This window comes from Salvelinus alpinus, chromosome 10 (genome assembly GCF_045679555.1).
Source record: "Salvelinus alpinus chromosome 10, SLU_Salpinus.1, whole genome shotgun sequence".
In the NCBI taxonomy this organism is placed as follows: domain Eukaryota; kingdom Metazoa; phylum Chordata; class Actinopteri; order Salmoniformes; family Salmonidae; genus Salvelinus; species Salvelinus alpinus.
In genome coordinates this window covers 72,323,282-72,348,694 of record NC_092095.1, presented here as the reverse complement: position 1 = coordinate 72,348,694, position 25,413 = coordinate 72,323,282, and the positions used below count along the sequence as shown (strand labels likewise).

Below are 25,413 nucleotides of genomic sequence, written 5' to 3'. Positions count from 1 at the left end.
GGTCACAGAAACATCAAACTATGTATGATTTATTCTATTAATGTCTGGTATACTTTTACAACCTTTGCTTTGAGTAGGAATTCCCGTTTTGATTTGACAGAAATACATAAAATCTCAAATATTGCATTTAAAGATGAAGAAATCAATAACTAATTCAGTGATTGTCTCAGAAAAAAGTGAGAATATGCATTTATTTAAAATAACTTAAAATAAATGTTAATTTCAAGTGCAATTTGTTCTATATGAAGTTAGACAATGTTTACATAAGTTGTACAATGTTTACAATATTAAATTGTATTTCAAATCAATGTTTGCATTTTTAGGGCAACAGTTCCACATTTTAAAGTAGTTACAAGGAACAACAGTCATTTATTTATACGTCTCTAATTTAAAAGCAAAAAGGCCCCTTCCAATCATTTTCTGTTTTGGCTTTGTTGAAATCCTTCTTTGTCATCCCCAGACAAGCTAAATGGAACCATCTCTGGCACACAGAGCATTCTTTCTGCAGTATTAAAAACATAAAACAGGGTTATGTTGATTTACATGTAAATAACAGTTCTGGAATACCCAAATTCTGTTACATGTTTTTGTAATTAGGAACAATTTCAAATTGAAATGGATTTTTGTTCAATTGCTAAATTAACTTTAAAGGACATGCATTTGACCAGAACCCTGACAGAAGCACACATAACTGAGGGGCTAATCATCGTTGAGTATTCAGGCAATATAAATCGTGTAGTAATAAAGACATACGTTTGCAAAAAAACGTATTTGTTGATAAAAAAGGTATCACATATCAATGTTGTAATATCAAACATTACTAGAATGGCATCTTATAGATTTGATATATTTCTATCAATCAAAACTGGAATTTGTATTCAAAACAAAGGTTGTAAAAATATGCTAGACATTTATAGAATAAATCATATCTAGTTTGATGATTCTGTGACAAAGGGTGAATTAATTATTGATTTAAACAGCTTTACATTGCATTTAAGATTTTATATATTTCCATCAAATCAAAACTGGATTTTTTTTATTCAAAACGAAGGTTGTAAAAGTATGCTAGACATTTAAAGTATAAACCATATCTATTTTTATATGTCTGTGACAATCAATGAATTAGTTACAGATTTTTACAATGATTAATGGCTTTTCGCAAATGTCTGCTGAATGTCTGTTGAATGTCCGAATGTGTGAATATAAAAGCAACTTTACCTCGGTAGTAGGCAGATTATCTTCTTCAAACAACGGTAAAACTGATTAACTTTCTTCCTTCTTTCCATCTACTACACGGTTTAGTGCTCCAACCACTCGTGGAATCTTCTGCTCAAGACGATGAACCTCAATATATAACAAAACCCCAGATATAACACCCTTTTATTGCTGCCCTGCTCCGAAAAACACAATGCTTTCTCCTTCAGCTCTTCTGAGACGCATGAAATCAAAACAAAACCACTACTGGTCACTCTGACTGACTACCTTTCCTAATGCCTCCTTCACCATCTTCCTGGCCTCAAATTGTCTCCCAAAAATACATAATTGTTCATGAATCGCGCTCCAAAAGAAATCTCTGTTCGTTTACAATATCACAACAGAATGTATTACAATGTATAACCGTCATGCCTCAAAACTGGGAGAAAGAAGCGAGTCATTCACCCGCCATTTGTTCCTCAAGACGTAACACAACGACGCGGATAATTGTAAGCGTCAACATTTGTGAAAACATTTGTAATTTGATAAGGTTGTTATATTAATGATCGGTTTCCGTTAATGTCGCAAACTATTATTTCTCTAGGCCAACATAAGAAACTCTGCCTGGATACTTGCATGCTAGCTAACATTAACACTAACTTAGCTGCTCTAGCCTACTATGGTCATGTCCCTCTGGCCTGGATAAACAAAGCGGCAATGTTGTGTATTGTATATTTTCATAGCTGAATCAGAATTAGTTAGGTAACATAGAGGAATAAGATGTTTTATTTACTTTATACTTGTCATTAGAATGTCTTCTTTTGGACTATACTGTTGGCAGTTGCATTTTCCTATCTCCTTTAGGGAAAAGTCACTTGGGGCCCAGAGAGGGGAGAGGTCAGGCTTGTCTTTTACATGTCTGGTAATAGGCAGAATATCAGAAAGGGAGAATTCAAGTTTGAACATTGTCTTCATTTTGAATATATCTGTGACACCATGTGAAGGGCTCCACAATGTCTGTACTCCAGTCACTCCCTCCTTTTCCCATTGGGGGGGAGAGGAGTATGGCAGTGTCTGGAAGCATTGTATTACCCCTCTGATGTTGCATGAATCTTGAGATAGTATATGACCTAGAGGCTCACTCCCCCCAGGGAGCTTGTCCAGGGGTGGGGTGTATTTGAGATGGGAGTATCTAAAGTAGACAATTGATATATGCCATTGGATGAGGTAATGTTTTGGTAATATGAAGTACCAAGAACGAGAAGTAGAACCTCGTCTAAGAGACCAAACTGAACGATAATTTATAGCTAATGCTATCTGGCTATGGGATAATCCTCTTTCAAGTAAAAGGCCCTTTGTGAAGTTCCTGAGATCTGTGGTTCGTCATGTGAGTTGAGAGGGGTGTATCTTGGCTATAAAAGATACAAAGTATTCTTTTGTAAGCACTCTCAGAGAATTCATTTATAGACACTGAATTGATCTGAGAGTCAAAGGGCTATGGTGAAACTCATTTAATTAAAGATGGAGTTTAAAATATAACTGACTTGTGTGTGGTTTGTAAACTCATCATTTAGTAATACAGGAAATTACCACGACAATATACAGTATTTAACTAAAAACAGTTTATTTCATTTTATTATACACATGAGAAAAAAGTGGCTGCCCAGCATGAATTCATGTACAAACGTTATTTTTCATTACATTCTTGTCATTTAGCAGATGTTTTTATCCAGAGAGACTTACAGGACAAATAAGACACAATGACAGATTTTTCACCTAGTCGGCTCGGGATTCAAACTAGCGACCTTTCAGTTACTGGCCCAACACTCTTAACCGCTAGGCTACCTGCCGCCAGATCAATTAACTTCAATACAGTTATTCAAATACATTCATCATCAATGACTGAAATAATGAATCTAGTATTAAAAGACAAATTAATAAACACAAGTAGTCGATTCATAGCCTGTTTATCATTAAACAAAATTGTTTAGTAATATAAAATAATCCACCCAAACTAATGCTGAAAACTGATCACCACAACATCTTTATCTTATATACACTGAGTGCACAAAACATTAGGAACGCCTTCCTAATATTGAGTTATACCTCCTTTTGTCCTCAGAACAGCCTCAATTAGTCGGGGTATGGACTCTCCAAGGTGTTGAGAACGTTCCACATGGATGCTGGCCCATGTTGACTCCAATGCTTCCCACAATTGTGTCAAGTTGGCTGGGAGTGGATCTCTACTCCGAATAGCTTGATCCATCTCCTCCCACAGATGCACAATTGGATTGAGATCTGGTGACTCGGCAGGCCACTGCATTAAGCTGAATTCCCTGTCATGTTCTTGGAATCAGTTCTGGACAAGCCTTGTGGCATAATCCTGCTGAAAAAAATCTATTTGCAGATGGATACACTGCCACCATGAAGGGATGCACCTGATTGGCAATGATCTTTACACAAACGTTGCTCCACTTTTATCAAGGGGCCCAATATGTGGCATGAAAACACACCATCATACCACCGCCAGCCTGCAATGTTGTACTCGTGGTTTCCTCCCATCAGCGTGAAACAGCAGGAACAGGGATTCATCAGACCAGGCAATGTTTTTCAAATTCTCCAGTGTTTTCATTCCTTAGCCCACTGCAACTGCAGTATCTTGTTTTCTACTGAAAGCTAATGGGGATCCAAAATAAATACAACAACAACTACATCATTAAGGATTATAGTTTTCACCTGGGTTCACCTGGTCAGTCTATGTCATGAAAAGAGCAGGTGTCCTTAATGTTTTGCAAAATCAGTGTATGTTGTGTCTATCAGCTCATTCCCACAGAAAACTGCAGAGGGAATCAGTACCACCCAGTCACCCATCAGAATCTATTGTGAGGCGCCTCACAGAGGATATTCAACCGTAAGGTAATCTCAATATCTTTACAGTAGAAGCTAAAAAAAACACACCAGAGAGAATAAAGTAGACGGCACACGTCAAACGTTTGATTTATGACCCTATGTCCGTCAGGGCATCCTGGCGGGAAGTGATCACGTGGTTATGCCCATATATGGGCATCTTGTTCCTGTTCTCACGCCTTAGAGTGAGTGTGACAATATGTATATTGCCTTTGATGTTGTCATGATGATTGATGTCTAGGGACCTCTTTGAACTGGGGAGATGAACATTTCGAAGAGTAAGGCCCCCCACCCCCTGTTTTATTGACCTTAGGGTTGTTGTCTATGAAACACGAATGTCCTGGGGTATTGGGGTTGGCAGACACCTTATAAATAAAACCCAGAACAAGACATGCGGCCCCAGAACACTAAACAAGATTTAAAAAAATAAACCCTGAACATTAAACAGAAAATTATGTCTCCTAGGCCAATTCTCGGGATGCTATGCGTCTCGTGTCAGGAAGCCAGTGACAAAAGCCTCGAGGAAGTTCTGTGTGAAGCCCCAGAATGTTTTAAAGGAGTTTTGGGTACGAGTGAGGGACATATGTCTTACATATTCCAACCGGAGGATTCTACGGTTAAGATATTCACAGACAGTGGCCCCAAACCCCTTTATCAGGCAAAACCTGGGAGTTTTTCTCCTGCTCTGCGGATGAGAGAATGGCTTAAGATTAGGCTAGCGCTCTGTAAAATTGAACAGGCCCTGAGTGGTACAACTGTGCCCGGATATGCACTGGAAGAACAGGTCTGCGGACGCAGTGATCTGAAGGCCCTAAGAATCGCTTCAATGGCCTATAGCCCTGACTCCAAAGTGACAATTTTAGCATGTGAACAATTTGATAGTGCAAATGCGACAAAGTCTGTCAGTTCTCATGTATCTTCCAAAGCATGCATGGATGTCAACTTTTTTATGCCAGTGTTTAGCTTTAAATGGATTGATTATCCCATATTCATAACCCTTATGAATAAGCTGGACAGTCTTTCCCAAAATCGTGAACAATTACGGCGCTGGCCGCATCTATCCTTGAGACATACCCAGGATCTACATGCCCGACGGATTATCTACCCATGGAGTGAAAACTTACGGAGCTTTGATGGTGCGTGCAAGAGAGCCAGGCATGGCGATGGTGAATTGGATACGGATAATGGTCAGGGCTAACCAGGCCCTTTATCTGTAAGAAAGGCATAGTAAAAAGGTGTAATTCATTATGACATGCTTTAAACTGTGTGTACTTTACCCAATGGCGAAGCAGATCTTGAACAATTTATCGCCCTGCTAGAACGACTTGTTCAGTCAAATGTATCCGTCATAGCCGATAGGACCCTCGAGCTTGTAGTGCAAATAATACGTCAACCCCAGGGTGGTGGGGGTCAGAGACGGAAGCTAGATAGCCTAATGCAATCAGAAATCATAAGCAATAAAAGGGCCTACCTCATAAACGTTCACAATCCTGGTAATAAGCTATGCTTTGCAATAGGTCAACACCACCTCTGTATGCTGAATTATTGAAGACAATAAAAATCAAGTTTGTTGAAGGAATACCTGAATCTCTGTCTGATGATGAACTTCTCCCTCCTCATAAAAACAATCTGCTGGTTTTGGACGATATGCTATTTGCAGGTAGCAAATATACTCATCATAGAAACCTGTCCGTGCTTTACTTGGTGCAGAATGTGTTTCACCAAGGTAAAAATAGCCGTACCATTAGCTTGAACGCCAATTACATGGTTTTGTTCAAAAATCCTAGAGACAAACTGCAAATTAGCACTCTAGCTCAGCAGATGTACCCGGGAAGGAAATCCTACTTTATGGAGAGCTATGAGGACGCTACCAAGAACGGAAGGCCATCTTGGGTCGCTGTTTTTCAGATCTGATATTATCCCTATGTGAGATTGCTTTGAATCTTCTCAAACAATGCATTCCACTCACCCTGACCCAATTGAAAAAATTAAAGAGACAAAAGACCGCGATCAAACGCTTTGCCAATAAAAGGGCCAGTCTTCAAAAGAAAAGACATAGCATACAACAGTCAGGGGTTCACATATGCTTGACTTGCTTAAAAGTACCACGGCTGCCCACAAGGTTGCTGATGACAGAAGACCTCCCGGGTGGCGTCAGTTTCTTAAGGCCCTGGCAATCCTCAACATTCCCCTCTCGGGTGTACCCAACTATAAGCTACGTCAACAGATTCAAGTTTTAAAACAAAAACCTTCAACGAGATACAGCACCCCTAAAGATGCCCCAACAACCCCGCCCCCATATGAAAGGGATGATGATAACTAATTTACCCCCCTGAACGTCTCAGGACCATTTCCTAATCCCGATCTCTCTGGGTGGTTAGACTTTTGAATGACTTTTGAATGACTATGATTAAATTCAATACATTTTATTTGAAAAAAATAAGCAATTTAACATTTGTGGCATTCTTGAAACATTTGACGTGAGCATACGCCTTGATTACACGGTCTTAAAGGACACACATTTGAACACTTTTGATATTTTCTAACAAAACAAGCTACAACGTTATCATTACTTCTTAAATCATCCTTATAAAGACACATAACATCTTCAAAAGAAACTCCCCGGGCTCTTTGGCATAGGTAGAATACGCAGTGTTGACCACATGTAGTGGAAAGGTTATCTTGCACTTGTTTGATGCTGTACTAGATCTTTGATCCGTTTTTGGTCAAAAATTCTTTAATAGATTTGGGGAAATGCGAAAAACAGGGGGGGGGGAAGCCGTAGGAATCAAAAAAAGTTTAGATTTTTCTTCCTCCTTCCTCTTCTAATGTCATAGCGAGCCAATGTTCACCCGGCATGTGTTTAGGATGGGTATTGACAATAAACATGGCAGGCCGCTCCGGCCATTTCTCAATAGGTAATTCATCACAAGCCAACACTCCACAAAATTGTTTTCCAATCAATCGGCTCATGAGCCCTTCCAACTCTTGGGTATTCATGTCTTTGCTCAACAATCCTTAATAATAATCCACTAAGACCTGTCTTCGGGCATTCACTTCCAAGATTGAATCAGAGCATGCATAAACAATCATGCTAACTGTACAGGCTAAAGGTGTACGGAAACGCATTACCAGCCTGAGGTTACCTTGGGACACCACAGACAGATTTCCTGAGGTGTCATCATCAGGTGATAAATTGAAAGCATACAATGTGTAACCCTCTGCAAAATAATTTCTGTCAATAGGTAAAGAGAGATCTTTTAGATACCGCCCTGTAGCCAGGAATAGATTGTAAAATTCTCGCACAGATATCCGATTATTAAATTGCTGTTGGAAAGCCTTAGCAGGGACCTGACGTCCTTCCTGACAGAGAGCTACATACTCTGCATTGAAGTGTTGAATTTTTATTTATTTTTTATCTAAGCTGCCCGTATTAGAGGCGTGATCAACCAGACCTATAACCACGTATCGAGGTAAAGGGCCTAGAAATAGGTTTTCTTGACTGCAGATTCTACTGCCCACAGGTATGCTAAAGGTTTTCATGGTAATTCTTTGGAGAGGGTAAAGGGCATTTCCTTTCATCAAAGCCTGTGAGTGACCCAGACGAACTGCCGGAGATACAGACACTTTTTTAATAAAAAGCGTTGCCCCCAACACTTTTAAACTAAAGTCCCCGTCCTGGGCAGACATCAGGCAAAACTCATCCTTGGCCCTGGTTAATTTTACCTTTAAATCAACCGAATTTAAGAGTAAACGTTCTTGAAAGAAAATGTCAGAGTGTATAGGCCCTAGCAAATGAAACTCTCGAGATTCGGTGCAGTAGCGAGCGCGTGCCTCCAGTCCTTTGTTTGCACCAGTGGGAGGGTCTGTCGATTCCATAGAGCCTCCTGCAGTATCCTTGCTAAACAGCCCGGCGCTGAATTGTGTCTTGAGAGTGTCTTCGGAGTAGTTGAGTAAACACTCCATGATGGCCCTATAAGGGTATGTGGCACTGCTTTGACTGATTAGGCGTTCACCCAAAGTCACATCCACTTGGGAGAAGATGGTGGCCACTGGGTAATTAATGAGACTCACTTTGGCATCGCCTGCAATATTAGTGCCATCTCTTTTGGTCACTTTTAGACGCAAATGCACCAAGGTGTTGTTGAAGTCCAGATAGTTGTCACCGTGGCCTGGTATGAAAAATTCTATAGGACCGTTGTCGGTAATGACAGAGAGTGGGGCTATCTCCACATAACTGGACCTCTCTATTGAATGTTGGGTTAAGGGGGCCGTGAAAAGATCGAGCTCTGTCTTTATAGCTTCAGAGTACATGCGGTGTAAAAGAGCCATGTTGCTTGTTCTTTTAGAAAATACTTCCGAGTATTCTTTTTGTCGTTTTTGGTCCAGACGTCCTCACTTTACCATGTCTTTGACTTACTGAGTTTCTTTTAACTGTTAACCTCCGCTTTTTAGTGGCAAGCCTGCGCCTTATTCCCAGAGGTCTCTTTTTTGGCCTTCGAGACAACATCATAAGCCCCGAGCCTTCTTGATGCTCGGCATCTGGTGACGCCCTTCTGGTCATAGCATTGGCTACAACCTCACTTACTATATTTTTAGCCGCTGATTTTAAATGTGGTTTGGCTATGCTGAAGCCTCTCTTCATAAACGGTAAAACCATCCTAAAGAGGTTACCAAATATACCTCCTATCCCCGAACCGTACATGGTCGGGGATCGATAATAGCCGGGTAGTCCATTACCCACTTGACCAACATAGTATGAGACATAGTGGTTAGGGTCGAGATGTTGATGGTCCATAACCCTTTTAAAATGTATTTGTATTATGTTTATAAATATGTAGAGAGGTTTTGGAGGGTCTAAAGTGGAGTATTACAATCGTTTTACCATAAGTAAATTCAATGTTTTCGTTCTGATCCGTTTTAAGCTCAATCAGAATGTTTTCAATATATGTCTTGCTTACAGGTACGTAGTGTGGCTTGTCGTAGGTGACAGTGACTATGTCCCCATCCTTTCCGTCTATATGAACTGTTCTCAGGAGGGGCACACAGCTGTCTCCGACCCTTTGATAGGATATGATGTCGGTATACACAAATATGTTGTAAAATCCTGCATGTATATCCGCAAGGAATGGGAAGAATTTATCTTTCACATCCGTCCATTTATTGGGACCCATCCCCAACATGTAGGCTAAATTACGGCTGGTCTTTATACCTCCCGTCAGCATCCCCTGAGATTTGTACCCATTTATGGATATAGGGTTGTCGATCAGGAATATTTCCATATTGTTCAGGGTTAGGTGTTCATTCAACTCTGAGACGATCCTGTCGACGGTTCTATAGAATCCTTTTTTAAGCTTAATAAGTTTTGCAGGTTCAGATAACTTTTTGCAATAAAAATCACGGTCCTTATCTTTGATATTATACCAACTATGGGGGTATGTAATCTCGCTGAGACCTACTTCCCAGGCCTCTGATAACTCTATAGTCTTTGGAAAATTGGTAGTATAATTCGAACTCTGATTATTACGATATATATGTGCAGACGCATTAGTGGGGAAAGTCAGGTAGAAGCCGGTGTGTTCCATGATTTGTTTTACCCTTTTCTCTCTTTTGATCTAGAATCTCCTCCACGTGAAAGACTTTGTCTTTACCCAACTGTACCTTCTGTAATTCCTTCTCATAAAAAGATCCCTCTATAAGCTCCCCGTCATAATCTTTTAACTTGTAGACCGGGGGTATGCGTGGCAGACACTCGGTAACGGTGAACAACTCTTCGCTGTAACCTTGCTCATATTTTTAGTCGAGTATATTTTTTCTTACGGCGAAGGGGGAACAAACCATACAGATTTTTAAAGACTTGAAAAGAGTCTTCAGAAGAGACCTCGGAGGGCTTCATATGTATACTCTTATGGTAGCTGCTGTTGTATCCCTTCACTAAATCTTGAACTATATCGATATATCTATGCGTGTTGTGAGCTGTAAAATATCTCCACATCCGCTCCTTCAGAGTTCTGTTAAAGCGTTCAACAACTGAAGCTTTCAAATCCGAGCCTGTAGCAAAATGTATGATATTGTGCTTCTTCATGAGTTTCTGAAAAGTATTATTAAAAAATGATTTTCCGCCATCAGTCTGCACTTTCTTGGAGGCTCCTCCTTCCTTCAAGATAGAGTCAAAGGCCCGGGTCACCTCTGCCCCGCTCTTATTTTTTAAGCCCCTTACAAATGCTATTTTAGAGAAAATATCTATAACCGTTAGCATGTAGCGATTTCCATCATTTTTATCTGCAAGGGCCTGCATGTCACATAGATCCGCCTGAAATTGGGACAAGGGATGCGTAGAAAAAACTCTATTTCTTGGAAATTGTTTTCTTACAGGTTTATGGAGAGTATAGGCATCCTGCTCTGATAACCACTCATTCACTTTAGCATCGCTTAACAGGCTACCTGTTTCTTCGGCTATAGCTCTCTGGAAATGCTCTTTATCCCCATAACACCCAGGGTTAGAGGGATTATAATAAATGTTTTTCAACATCTGCTCCGCCATCCTTCTTGCCTCGCTGAGGTACAATAACGTTAATGAGCCACTTTCAAATAACGACAACATTTCACTTTCATTTTAGAATTTTTATTTTATGCATCAAGTATTATTACGTATACAGACAATCCAGGATTCTTTGCAGGATACATGTCCCAGTTTTCTCAACGATCACAGCATGCAACACCCTGTATATTTGGTTTAGATTTACAGGCTTGTGTCGCTGAATTTTTTTAAACACACATGTCCGATATATAAGCATATAAACAACAAATATGATACACGTTACAATTAAATGGTGTTTCAAACAAATAAAGTAAAATCTTAGACAAAGTTGTTTCTAATTCTTCAGAATCATCCACAATACGTGATACCAGTTGTGTCCATTGCAGACTCTCGCCCGTATGTCGTACATGATTCATGATTTGTTCCATTTTCAGCACACGCTCTTCATTAACCCAGGCATTGTGTGTTGTGTAGAACGATACATTGTTCACTTTATTTTCAATAATCTGATGCATAACATTTGTAAGTTCTCTCAAAAGAAGAATTTTATTTATTCTCTCTAACATCGTAGACACATAGTTACCCATTGCTTTACAACTAAATAACAAAATGTCACTCGGTCTCTTGGGGTTTATTGAGCCAGAAAGTCATCACATCAGCCACCACAGCTTCCCGGTATTTATTGTCGTCCACCAGGGTGTGTCGGATTTCTTTGGACGTAGATTTCTCGTGGACGTAGATTGCCTCCTTCAGTTCATGTAGGAATGCCTCGGTTACCCCGTAAACTCTGGGGATAGACGGCACAAGACCCATAGACTCCAGGGCTCTGACCAGCGATGGTATAAACCTGCAGGACCACAGTCTTTTCACCAGCTCCTCAAAATGGTTGAAGAAGTAGTATCTTGGCGGGTCGTATAGGCACGGATGACGGCGCTGGCTGGGTTAATTAATCTCACAACCGATGCATTTTTCTCTTATATATTCTCCAATCACCACGTCTAAAAGTGTGGCTACAGAGGCCTTGATGGTGTCCACAAAAATAGTACTGACTACCCCATCAAACACATCCTCAGGCTGTGTAAATGTAGGAGGTGTCGTGGGTCTCGCCAGGGGGGGGTAGAATGTCGGGCTGCGAGGCATAGAGTCCTTAGGGTCTGGCCCCCATGTCGTATCGGAGTCCTGGTATGTTGTATGAATATCCATGGTGTATGATGAAATGAAGAACTGGAGGCTTTAAGGGCACTCCTTTTATTGTTGAACCAGTCCTTTGGGTATCAGGGCGTGGTTAACGCAGCCGCGTACTTAGTTTTTTTCGGAGGCTGTCCCTTCTGAGGATGTACCTTCTTGGGGCTCCTTTGAATCATAATCCTCAGGATTCGTATATATTATGCACTTCTTTACATGAACAATGCTCTGCCGCTGTTGGCTCTGCACAAAGAGAGCGTCCAACAGCTGTAACATTTTCAATTCCATTAGATCCCAAATTTTAAAAGGAATAAGCATGCGCAACCTAAAATCCCCAGTCAGGCCACCATCACGAATGTTTTGGTTGCGGGTTTCCTCGTTGCTGATATAGAACTCCACGTAGCCACATGGAAGTCCATTCTTTCTTTGTATTTTCAACCTGTGAAATATTCTTCCTGAGGAGTCAGGGGCACCTTCCCAACGGGTCTCGTAGCCCGTGAACAAGCTATACCCCTTGGTGATAAGGCTCAGTTCGGGACACACAACCTTGCGAAAAACCATCCAGTCTTCAAGCCCGTAGTCCACTCCTAAAGTCTGGTCTGTATATTCTTCTCCTACTGTATATAGGTTCACTCTACAGGCCAGGTAATCAAACTGATACCCCCATTGATGTCCATTAGACATCAGCACTTGATCTTTCAGCGCAGTTGCGGGCGGTATTTGGGTTCTATACACACTTAGAAACCGCTTTTTTGGCGCATCGTATATTGTGGCTTGATACTTGGCCCTTTCTCTATGTTTCAACCGAGGTCCTGCTTCCGTTGTTACAGTCATCACTGCTTTGCCACTGATCACAAAATCCATGCCGATTTAAAAAATCTTGTTTAGTGTTCTGGGGCCGCATGTCTTGTTCTGGGCTTTATGTATAAGGCGTCTGCCAACCCCAATACCCCAGGACATTCGTGTTTCATAGACAACAACCCTAAGGTCAATAAAACAGGGGGTGGGGGGGTCAAACTCTTTGAAATGTTCATCCCCCCCAGTTCAAAGAGGTCCCTAGACATCAATCATCATGACAAGTTCAAAGGCATTATATAAATATTGTCGCACTCACTAAGCGTGAGAATAGGAACAGGATGCCCATATATGGGCATAACCACGTGATCACTTCCCGCCAGGATGTCCTGATCGGATGCCCAAATATGGGCATGCACACGTCATCCGGACATAGGGTCATAAATCAAACGTTTGACGTGTGCCGTCTACTTTATTCTCTCTCACACCAAAACTGACAAGGTGCACACTGATCAGTAAAGAGAGGCTAACATTCTAGAACACTCCCTTTTCTCTGCACAGTTCTCTCACAGTGAGAAACAATAGGACAACAATAGTGTTCTACACTTTCTTCATTTGATCCAATTCAACGTTGCCAATTATTTAATGACATGAGAATTAAGTGGAGTGTCTAATCTTAGCTGGTCAGAGAACTGATGAGGCTTCTCTCCTTTATGTATACATTGATGTCTTTTTAAATGGCCCAATCTGTAGAATCTCTTCCCACAGTCAGTGCAGTGATAAGGCTTCTCTCAAGTGTGTATCCGTCGGTGTGTTTTTACATTGCCCAATTGGGAAAAACTCTTGCCACATTGAGAGCAGAAGTAAGGCTTCTCTCCTTTGTCTTTTCTCTAATGACCTTTAAGCTCAGCTGGTGTTTTAACATTTTCTACAGTCAGATCAGTGGTAAGGCTCCTCTCTTGTGTTTCCCTTGGTGTCTTTTTAAATGGCACATTCAAGAGAAACTCTTTCCACAGTCAGAGGAGGAGTAAGGCTTCTCCAGTGTGTGTATATGTTCAGATCGTTTTAAGGTGTCCGGACGAGAGAAACTTGCCCTACAGTCAGAAAAGGAGTAAGGCTTCTCTCCTGTGTGTATACGTTCATGTTTTAGTAAGGTGCACGGTCGAGAGAAACTCTTTCCATAGTCAGAGCAGGAGTAAGGCTTCTTTCCTTTGTGTATACGTTCATGTTGTTTTAAGTTACCCAGTTGAGAGAAACTCGCCCCACAGTCAGAGCAGGAGTAAGGCTTCTCTCCTGTGTGTGTTCTCTGATGAACTTTTAGCAGAGCTGATGTTGTGAAACATTTGACACAGTCAGAGCAGGAGTAAGGCTTCTCCAGTGTGTGTATATGTTCAGATCGTTTTAAGGTGTCTGGACGAGAGAAACTTGCCCCACAGCCATTTTGAGGAGCTGGTGAAAAGCCTGTGGTCCTGCAGGTTTATACCATCGCTGGTCAGAGCCCTGGAGTCTAAGGCTTCTCTCTTTTGTGTATACGTTCATGTTGTTTTAAGGTGCCCAGGCGAGAGAAACTCTTTCCACAGTCAGAGCAGGAGTAAGGCTTCTCTCCTGTGTGTGTTCTCTGATGAACTTTTAGGTCAGTTGATGTTTTGAAGCATTTTACACAGTCAGAGCAGGCGTAAGGCTTCTCTCCTGTGTGTATACGTTCATGTTTTTTTAAGGTACCCAGGCGAGAGAAACTCCTTCCACAGTCAGAGCAGGAGTAAGGCTTCTCTCCTGTGTGTAAACGCTCATGTTTTTTTAAGGTTTCCAGTCGAGAGAACCTCGCCCCACAGTCAGAGCAGGAGTAAGGCTTCTCTCCTGTGTGTATACGTTCATGTTTTTTTAAGGTGTCCAGTCGAGAGAACCTCGCCCCACAGTCAGAGCAGGAGTAAGGCTTCTCTCCTGTGTGTATACGTTCATGGTTCTTTAAGGTACGCAGGTGAGAGAAACTCCTTCCACAGTCAGAGCAGGAGTAAGGCTTCTCTCCTGTGTGTAAACGTTCATGGTTCTTTAAGGTACCCAGGTGAGAGAAACTCTTTCCACAGTCAGAGCAGGAGTAAGGCTTCTCTCCTGTGTGTAAACGTTCATGTGTTTTTAGGTGGCCCAGTTGAGAGAAAATCTTTCCACAGTCAGAGCAGGAGTAAGGCTTCTCTTCTGTGTGTGTTCTCTGATGAACTTTTAGCTGAGCTGATGTTGTGAAACATTTGACACAGTCAGAGCAGGAGTAAGGCTTCACTAAGAGGTCCAGTCGAGAGAAACTCACCCCACAATCAGAGCAGGAGAAAAGCTTTTGAACTTTTAGATGAGTTGATGTTGTGAAGCATTTTCCATAGTCAGCGCAGAAATAAAGATTGTTTCCTGTGTGTATTTTTAGCTTTGATAGAATTGGGAAAATCTCCTCACAATATGGGCAGTGGTGAGACCTCTTAGCTCTGTGATCTTCCTGCTGTTGCTCTCTGGATATAGAGAATGTCTCAACATGGTCTCCTGTGTGAACAATATCAGAAGAACCAGTCAATTGGTGTGATATACATGTCAATCACATTGATATTATGAAGCCCTTTTTACATCAGCAGTTGTCAAAGTGCTTTACAGAAACCCAGCTTAAAATCCCCAAAGATCAAGCAATGCAGAAGCACAGTGGTCAGGAAAAACTCCCTAGAAAGCAGGAACCTTGGAAGAAAGTTAGAGAGGAACCAGGCCCAAAGGGGTGGCCAGGCCTCTTCTGTCTGTACTGGGTGACATATGTATTCATACCAGTAGGCTGTACAATACAGGGGAATAAAATATTCTAAAAAGGGGCAAAAGTCATAAATGAGCCATATCATCCTCCACTCACTATCACAAGGGTTAGAAACTACACATATAACTTTAAAACACTGGCAGTTTGTCTACTTCACTTCTTTAGTCTACTCTCTGATCACTCCAGATAGCCCAGTGAATAAAACAAATGCAAACAATACTGGTGTCAAACCATGCAAGTATCAGTAGCATGAAATAACATCTACCTTCTCATTGAAACAGTTCATCATGAAACAGTTCTACTGTAACTTTTCATGCACAGCGGAAAGATGGAATGAATAACACAAACTTAGTTAGATAGAACCTGCTCTTACCATGAGAAACAGATTTCCCAATCTTCTCCTCCTCTTCTTCATCTTTAATGTTGACATTCAACTCCAGTGTTTGACTGCAGTCTTCCAGCTTCACTGATGCCATCTCTGGATCCTGCAGTGCAAACTGAGCTCCACTGTCACAATCAGGACCCAGTGACTGTAGGTTTGGACTCAGTGTGGAAAGAGAGAGGCAGGCTGGGTTTGTCCTCACTGTTGATGTTACCGGCCTCAGACTTAATTCTAATCCTGTAGTAACAATGAGAAACATAAAAAGTTATTGTCTTGACAGTTCCGGCACTTTCTTTACTCTCTATTAAATATATTTCTTCTTGTTCAATTATCCAATTCAGTGCTTAACTTGGACTGAAATAGGTGCCGGTACTGTTTATATTTATGTGCAGGAGCTCCACAATACTGTTGAGCTAATATTCTATAAGAGGAACACGAGATCAAGCAGTAGAAATTTGAGGTGACAGTACTCAGCTCCGGTGAGCTCCTGTCCAAGTCAAGCACTGATCTCATTTCAACAGATGAGGTAGGTAAGCATTGACAACAAAACATTAATTAAATAAAAAGTACACGCTTTAAAATTAGTGTACACAACGTAAGTGAACTTGATCTATAGTAGATTTCCCAAATTCACATAAATGCAGAAATGACAAATACTTTCAGTACAAGGTTATAGTATGTTTTAGGCAGCACTATGTACTATTTTCCTGAATAACTCTTCACTGTATTATTTCACATCAAAATCAAATAGTATTTCCGTTCACACCATAGTAACATTTATAGATACATATAGAAACAACTGAATGTGTCTGAATATTAGTACACATGTAGAACACTGATAATCATTACATTCAGCTTCAAAACAGTAGTGCAACTGTAAAATTGTGTCTCTGCACCAGCACTGGAGTCCATTAACACAGACAGAGTGGGCACCGCCATTTTACCAGCTCGTGAAATTTACACAAAAACCAATAACATGCTAAACAAACTCAGAAATAAAAAATAAATAGATTTTTTATTAAACTACCATGAAGCAATTATGTACATCCATTCAGACAAACCTAGTTTCTAGCTGTTGTGACTTAAAATAGTTTCACATTCACTTGGTTTGACACAAAAATAACAAATCAAACATGTTAATACCTTAACGGATGTTACCTAGCATGGTATGACATGTTCTTCCGATAATAGGAAGTTTAAAAGTGCCATTACATACCTGTAGTAATAAATAGAAACAGACACAAGGGATATCTTCTTGACATAACAGTTCTGCCGCTTTCTTTATACTGAAGAATGGTGCGTGCCTGTCTGGTACTTCCTGTTCCCCCACGACCACAGTGCAGCCACAGATAGAACAATGAGACAGATATTTCACCAGATGTATAGATGTGAAGCATTCGCTTAGTGTTTCCACTCACTACCAAATATGCTAGTGAGAGGAAGCCCAATGGCCGGCAGTGGGAGAAGATTGAACGAGATGGATTTTGGCCGACATTCTGCAAATGTTCTAATCTATGAAACATCTGATCTTAATACAGTTTTCTGTTCCCAGAACTAAAATCTGTTGTAAACAGTCGACTAAGATTTGTAGATTTTACCCTTTGCAAATTCTTTAAACGTTTTTTTATAAGGTTGTTAGAAGGAACGCAAAGGCGAATTGAGTTATCGCACACGAGCACTTCACAGACGAGGCGTTCCCTACCAGAAAGTGTGCTAGAACGCACCAATAGGATCTTGCTAGCTCGTGCTTGGCTCTGCCCACTATGACTCATATGGCTGTGGTCTATCTTGTTTAATTATAAAAAAAATCTTCGGTGCAACCATCCGTGCATTCAGGGATTCTTGGGATGTCCCTACCCCATTATATGAGAAGGGCGGTGCTTAATTTGAGCCAGATCCTCTGGCACCTCTCTGGTTTGTAGTTTATCGTTCCAGAACCCATTTTGCCAGGATCAGGATACCTCTTGTGGCGTGAAAAATAATTTATCCTGTTTGCAATGTAAAAATCCTAATAAAAGCAATCGGAGCTAAATGAGCTAAAACTAAAATGAGATTCACTTTCTATGATCTCTCTCCCTCTCTGTGCTGTTATAGACATGAGCCGGCAACTCATCTCTCCAGCATTGCACTTCTTCATTTATCTCCTAATAGAATAATAGCTGTGGAATCTGTCTCCGCACCACGTGCTCTCACCACTGGTGTCCCCCAGGGCTCTGTTCTAGGCCCTCTCCTATTCTCGCTATACACCAAGTCACTTGGCTCTGTCATATCCTCACATGGCCTCTCCTATCATTGCTATGCAGACGACACACAATTAATCTTCTCCTTTCCCCCCTCTGATAACCAGGTGGCGAATCGCATCTCTGCATGTCTGGCAGACATATCAGTGTGGATGACGGATCACCACCTCAAGCTGAACCTCGGCAAGACGGAGCTGCTCTTCCTCCCGGGGAAGGACTGCCCGTTCCATGATCTCGCCATCACGGTTGACAACTCCATTGTGTCCTCCTCCCAGAGCGCTAAGAACCTTGGCGTGATCCTGGACAACACCCTGTCGTTCTCAACTCACATCAAGGCGGTGACCCGTTCCTGTAGGTTCATGCTCTATAACATTCGCAGAGTACGACCCTGCCTCACACAGGAAGCGGCGCAGGTCCTAATCCAGGCACTTGTCATCTCCCGTCTGGATTACTGCAACTCGCTGTTGGCTGGGCTCCCTGCCTGTGCCATTAAACCCCTACAACTCATCCAGAACGCCGCAGCCCGTCTGGTGTTCAACCTTCCCAAGTTCTCTCACGTCACCCCGCTCCTCCGCTCTCTCCACTGGCTTCCAGTTGAAGCTCGCATCCGCTACAAGACCATGGTGCTTGCCTACGGAGCTGTGAGGGGAACGGCACCTCCGTACCTTCAGGCTCTGATCAGGCCCTACACCCAAACAAGGGCACTGCGTTCATCCACCTCTGGCCTGCTCGCCTCCCTACCTCTGAGGAAGTACAGTTCCCGCTCAGCCCAGTCAAAACTGTTCGCTGCTCTGGCACCCCAATGGTGGAACAAACTCCCTCACGATGAAACCCCACCTCTTTAAGGAATACCTAGGATAGGATAAAGTAATCCTCCTAACCCCCCCCTCCCCCTTAAAAGAGTTAGATGCACTATTGTAAAGTGGTTGTTCCACTGGATATCATAAGGTGAATGCACCAATTTGTAAGTCGCTCTGGATAAGAGCGTCTGCTAAATGACTTAAATGTAAATGTTGCTGCAACACTCTGCAGTCTAATAATTCCCAATACTACACCAGGAGTATTTAGGTACAGAGGATCAATAGCTAATTTAAATAAAATAGCCTAGCTGTGGATTGTGTGTAGCCAAATCACAAGGCATGTCTACAGTCAGGAACGTGTGGCAAATCTGTCAGTGAACAGCATGCAGAAAAAACATGCCTTCAGCAATATTTCTAATACAATCACTGGAAAACACAGGTTGTAAAGCAAATGGATCCTGCTGAAAATAAAATACTAATCTGTATGTTACCAAGTTATCAACTTCCAAATAGGTCTATTGAGAGAACAGCATTGTTTTACAAAGTAAAGCAAGAGAGAGAAGCTTTTGTCCGGTGAGTGAGCTGCACATCATTGGGTGAGTCAGTGAAACTGGAAAGCTTGTTTAGGACTATAACTTCCTCCTCATATTGTACAATGTGTTTCTCCTCACACCTGGCCTAGGCTATTGATGGATTAGAGACAAGGTCGTTTATATTGAAAAAGTCTCTGCAAAAGAGACTTTTCTCTCCAGTCATCTAAAATGATGTAGAATTGCATGAAATCTGTTTATAAAAGGCCACATTTTTCCAGGACTCCAGGCTACAATAAATGTACCTCATGTGTGCAACTTTTGTAAGCGGCTCAACACCAATTCTCCCGAGTGGTGCAGCAGTCTAAGGCACTGCATCTCAGTGCAACAGGCGTCACGACAGCCCCTGGTTCGAATCCAGTTTGTATCACATCTGGCCGTGATTGGCAGTCCCATAGGGCGGCGCACAATTGGCCCAGCATCGTCCGGGTTTGGTACGGGTAGGCCGTCATTGTAAATAAGAATTTGTTCTTAACTTCTTTGGGCTGCAGGGGCAGTATTGAGTAGCCTGGATAAAAGGTGCCCATTTCAAACGGCCTCGTACTCAATTCTTGCTCGTACAATATGCATATTATTATTACTATTGGATAGAAAACACTCAAGTTTGTAAAACCGTTTGAATTATATCTGTGAGTAAAACAGAACTCATTTTGCAGCAAACTTCCTGTCAGAAAGTGAAAAATCTTAAAATCGAGGGCTCTGTTCCAGGGCCTGCCTATAAATGTGCTTTATATCTATTAGTATACATGCACTTCATACGCCTTCCACTAATGTCAATAGGCTGTGAGAGGTGAAATGGGGTTTCTAGGTATTTTTCTATGGTCAAAAGAGATAGCTTGGAATGACATGACCCCAGAATTCCTCTGTTCAGGAAGCGCATAAAGGTCACCACTATTGGCTTCTGAAAAGCATTCGTTATAGACGTCTTATATCTCCGGCTTTGATTTTATTTGATAAATGTGATAATATCATCGTAAAGTATGTTTTTTCAATATAGTTTAATTAGATTATTGAATTTTTTTCAGGAGGTTAGGCGTGTTGCGTTGTCTGGGTTTGTTCACGAAGGAAAGCTTAGCGCCACTTTGCTAGCTTTCCTTGCTAATTGACTGGAGAAGAGGACATTCTAAAACCAAACAGCGATTGTTCTGGCCAAAGGACCCCTTGTACAACATTCTGATGGAAGATCATCAAAAGTAGGACCCATTTATGATGTTATTTCATATATCTGTCGAACATGTTTACTATTAGTTTGCGCCCAGATTTTGTGCGCTCTCCCGCTATAACGTAAGCTGCATGTCTACTGAAGTTATGTTTAGAATTCTAACACGGCGATTGCATTAAGAACTAGCGTATCTATCATTTCCTATACAACATGTTTTTTTTAGTAAAGTCTATGAATAGTTATTTGGTCAGAATAGCTGAGTGTCAGAAACATATACGGAGATTCTGGAAAATAATTGCTACACGGTCACATTGTATAACCACGAATTTCAGCTCTAAATATGCACATTTTCGAACAAACCATATTTGTATTGTGTAATATGATGTTATAGGACTGTCATCTGATGAAGTTTATGAAGGTTAGTGAAAAAATTAATATATTTTGCTGGTTTATTCGTTATCGCTACTGTTGGCTTGAATCAATGCTGTTGTGTGGTTGGCTATTGTAGTAAGCTAATATAATGCTATATTGTGTTTTCGCTGTAAAACACTTAAAGAATCTGAAATATTGGCTGGATTCACAAGATGTTTGTCTTTCATTTGCTGTACATCATGTATTTTTCATAAATGTTTTATGATGAGTATTTAGGTATTTCAATTTGGTCTCTGTAATTGTTCTAGCTGCTTCGGTGCTATTTCCGATTGTAGCTGCAATGTAAAACTGATTCATACCTCAAATATGCAAATTTTTCGAACAAAACAGATTTATTGATTAACATGTTATAAGACTGTCATCTGATGAAGTTGTTTCTTGGTTAGTTTGGTTGGTTCTTGGTTAGTTTGGTTGGTTTTGTGCATGCTACCTGTGCTGTGAAAAATGTCTGTGCTTTTTTGTATTTGGTGGTGAGCTAACATAAATATACGTGGTGTTTTCGCTGTAAAACATTTTTAAAAATCGGACATGTTGGCTGGATTCACAAGATGTTTATCTTTCATTTGCTGTATTGGACTTGTTAATGTGTGAAAGTTAAATATTTCAAAAAAATATCTTTTGAATTTCGCGCCCTGCACTTGGACGGGCTGTTGTCATAAGTGTACCGGCACCGCCCTGCAGCCATAAAAGGTTAACTGACTTCCCTAGTTAAATAAAATAAAACATTTATATTATGCCAGTACGCAAAAGCCATGATAATGCATGCAATATCATACAGGTATTTTATTTAATGTGTTCTGGTACCTCGGAGACCCCCAGGTCACCCCAACCCCCCCCCCCCTCTTGGGTTCACTTCTTGTTCCAGCACCTCCCAATTTACAAATGAAGCACTGGAGAAGTGGGTAGCTGCCGCTGCCTCCTCCAGGACACATCTTCTTTACATAGAGTTCATCAGACTGTTGTTTGTGGCATCTGGAATGTTGTCCCACTGCTCTTCAATGGCTGTGCGAAATTCCTGGATATAGGAGGAAACTGGAACAAGCTGTCGTACACGTCGACCCATACCATCCCGAACATGCTCAAAGGGTGACATGTCTGGTGAGTATGCAGGCCATGGAATTGGGACATTTTAATAATTTTCAATTGTGTACAGAGTCTTGCGACATGGGGCTGCGCATTGTCATGCTGAAACATGAGGTGATGGCGGCAGATAAATGACAGGACAATGGGCCTCAGGATCGTGTCATGGTATCTGTGTGCATTCAAATTGCCATCGATAAATTGCAGTTGTCTGTAGCTTATGCCTGTCCATACCATAACCCCATCGCCTCCAAGGGGAACTCTGTTCACAACGTTGACATCAGGGATCCCCAATTGCTGCTGCCAGGGTACCTACTCAGCTACTCTTGTCCCCAGCACAAGGTGGACCTGTGTAATGATGATGATGCTGTTTAATCAGCTTCTTGATTTGTCTCACCTGTCAGGTGGATGGATTATCTTAGCAAAGGAGAAATGCTCACTAACAGGGATGTAAACACATTTGTGCACAACATTTGAGAGAAATAAGTTTGTGTATCGGTAACATGAAACATGAAACATGGGACCAACACTTTACATGCTGCGATTTTTTGTTAAGTGTATACAGTATTTATTTTAAAAATCATACAAACTGTCAATAACACAATTTTTATTAAACTAAATCAGCCTGCTATTCAGTTCTAATCAGGTTCCTACACAGGCTGAGAAGAATCCTGTAAGAGCGGAACATTTTCTGGCGACAGTAGTTCTTGGAGGCCCAAAAACTTCTCAGCTGCAGATATGATGTCCAGCTTCCTGGACTTCTTGTGCAGTACAATTAATAACTGTGGCTATAAATACTCAAAACATCCACCTTCTTCACAATAAGTGTATCCAGATCACTTGATTGACGTACAACATTTGCAACTGGTTGTGGTGCATCCACCATCATATCTTCTATAGAACTGGGGCCTCTTGCCCCTATAACTCTCTTCACCACCTCCACATAGGAGATTTGCTGTACAATCCTGATCCTTGACAGTCCTATGATCATGGTGAAAAACCTGATAAATTGCTGGCCTGGCGCATTAAGAGGTTAAATTCAGACCGAGCCATTAATGCAATTCATAATTAACAAGGGCAATTATCAATGGATCCTGTAGAAATCTGATGCTATTTTCAATATGAAGGGAGGTAAAGAGGCAGGTCCAGATGGGCTCCCATTAGATATTTAAGGACAAACTTCTAGGTCCACTTCTGGATATGTACAGTTCAATACAAAGGGAGGTAAAGAGCCAGGTCCAGATGGGCTCCCATTAGATATTTAACAACAAACTTCTATGTCCACTTCTGGATATGTACAGTGTATTGGGGTATGATATGCTGTAGAGCTCAGATACAGACAATAAACACCCACCTGAGATTGTTGTAATACAATTGGATAATGAGAACATATATCACCCTTGTTAAGCTCCACAAATTTGATCCCAATACCTCAGACCTGTGTGTTAAATGTAACACACATTTAGGCACCTTGTATCATTGCCTGTGGGAATGTGCTGAGATACACTGGCTTCCTGTTAAGGCAAGGGCTGATTTCTAGGTTTTACTGCTAACCTACAAAGCATTACATGGGCTTGCTCCTACCTATCTTTCCGATTTGGTCCTGCCGTACATACCTACATGTACGCTACGGTCACAAGACGCAGGCCTCCTTACTGTCCCTAGAATTTCTAAGCAAACAGCTGGAGGCAGGGCTTTCTCCTATAGAGCTCCATTTTTATGGAATGGTCTGCCTACCCATGTGAGAGACGCAGACTCGGTCTCAACCTTTAAGTCTTTATTGAAGACTCATCTCTTCAGTAGGTCCTATGATTGAGTGTAGTCTGGCCCTGGAGTGTGAAGGTGAACGGAAAGGCACTGGAGCAACGAACCGCCCTTGCTGTCTTTGCCTGGCCGGTTCCCCTCTCTCCACTGGGATTCTCTGCCTCTAACCCTATTACAGTGTCCGAATCACTGGCTTATTGGTGCTCTTCCATGCCGTCCCTAGGAGGGGTGCATCACTTGAGTGGGTTGAGTCACTGACATGATCTTCCTGTCTGGGTTGGCACCCCCCCTTGGGTTGTGCCGTGGCGGAGATCTTTGTGGGCTATACTCGGCCTTGTCTCAGAATGGTAAGTTGGTGATTGAAGATATCCCTCTAGTGGTGTGGGGGCTGTGCTTTGGCAAAGTGGGTGGGGTTATATCCTGCCTGTTTGGCCCTGTCCGGGGGTATCGTCGGATGGGGCCAGAGTGTCTCCCGACCTCTCCCGTCTCAGCCTCCAGTATTTATGCTGCAGTAGTTTATGTGCCGGGGGGCTAGGGTCAGTCTGTTATATCTGGAGTATTTCTCCTGTCTTATCCGGTGTCCTGTGTGAATTTAAGTATGCTCTCTCTAATTCTCTCCCTCTTTCTCAGCGAACCAGAACCCTAGGACCATGCCTCAGGACTGCCTGGCCTGATGACTCCTTGCTATCCCCAGTCCCCCTGGCCGTGCTGCTGCTCCAGTTTCAACTGTTCTGCCTGCAGCTATGGAACACTGACCTGTTCACCGGACGTACTACCAGTCCCAGACCTGCTGTTTTCAACTCTCTAGAGACAGCAGGAGCGGTAGAGATACTCTGAATGATCGGCTATGAAAAGCCAACTGACATTTACTCCTGAGGTGCTGACCTGTTGCACCCTCGACAACCACTGTGATTATTAATATTTGACCCTGTTGGTCATCTATGAACATTTGAACATCTTGGCCATGTTCTGTTATAATCTCCACCCAGCACAGCCAGAAGAGGACTGGCCACCCCTCATTGCCTGGTTCCTCTCTAGGTTTCTTCCTAGGTTCTGTCCTTTTTGGGAGTTTTTTCTAGCCACTGTGCTTCTACACCTGCATTGCTTGCTGTTTGGGGTTTTAGGCTGGGTTTCTGTACAGCACTTTATGACATCAGCTGATGAAAGAAGGGCTTTATAAATAAATTTGATTTACAAACGTTTTGGAGCTCAGTACTGCGCTATATCTCTGAGATGACCTCTACCCCAATAGCACTAATCCCTAAACTATGCCTCATAAATCTTTACCCAGAGAATATCTCTTTACATAGGAGAGAAAATAAAATGGTTGACCTCTGGCTATTACAAGCTAGACGTTCAATTGCTCTCCACTGGAAGTATGTCAGTCCCCCCTCACTTGGTCATTGGTTAAAATAATTAACGTCAAGCCTGGCTCTTGAAAAATGTACTTATATAGTGAAAAAGAAAGCCCCATAGTTTCATAAGTTTTTGCAAACCGGTGATATTGTAGAAGCATTGGAACTGCAAATCTGTATATTCAAAAGAATGTATGTGAATAT

The 25,413-nt window shown here is 41.7% G+C and overlaps 2 protein-coding genes across 3 annotated transcripts in view; both read right to left on the bottom strand.

The window, feature by feature from the left end:
* Positions 1 to 25,413, bottom strand: part of LOC139533076 (zinc finger protein 135-like) — a 302,249-nt gene that overhangs the window by 94,833 nt on the left and 182,003 nt on the right. The window lies entirely within an intron of this gene.
* The window catches only part of LOC139533047 (zinc finger protein 436-like), a 175,541-nt gene that overhangs the window by 139,494 nt on the left and 10,634 nt on the right, over positions 1 to 25,413 (bottom strand). The window contains exons 4-5 of one of the 2 annotated variants that reach the window (XM_071331247.1): positions 15,778 to 16,023; positions 13,203 to 15,148 (exon numbers count right to left, since the gene is read on the bottom strand). In XM_071331247.1, coding sequence (XP_071187348.1) covers positions 14,130 to 15,148; positions 15,778 to 16,023 — 1,265 coding nt within the window. In that variant the 3' untranslated portion in view covers positions 13,203 to 14,129. Of the gene's footprint in view, positions 1 to 13,202; positions 15,149 to 15,777; positions 16,024 to 25,413 lie in introns of those variants that run through there. The other variant, XM_071331248.1, reaches the window with a different exon arrangement.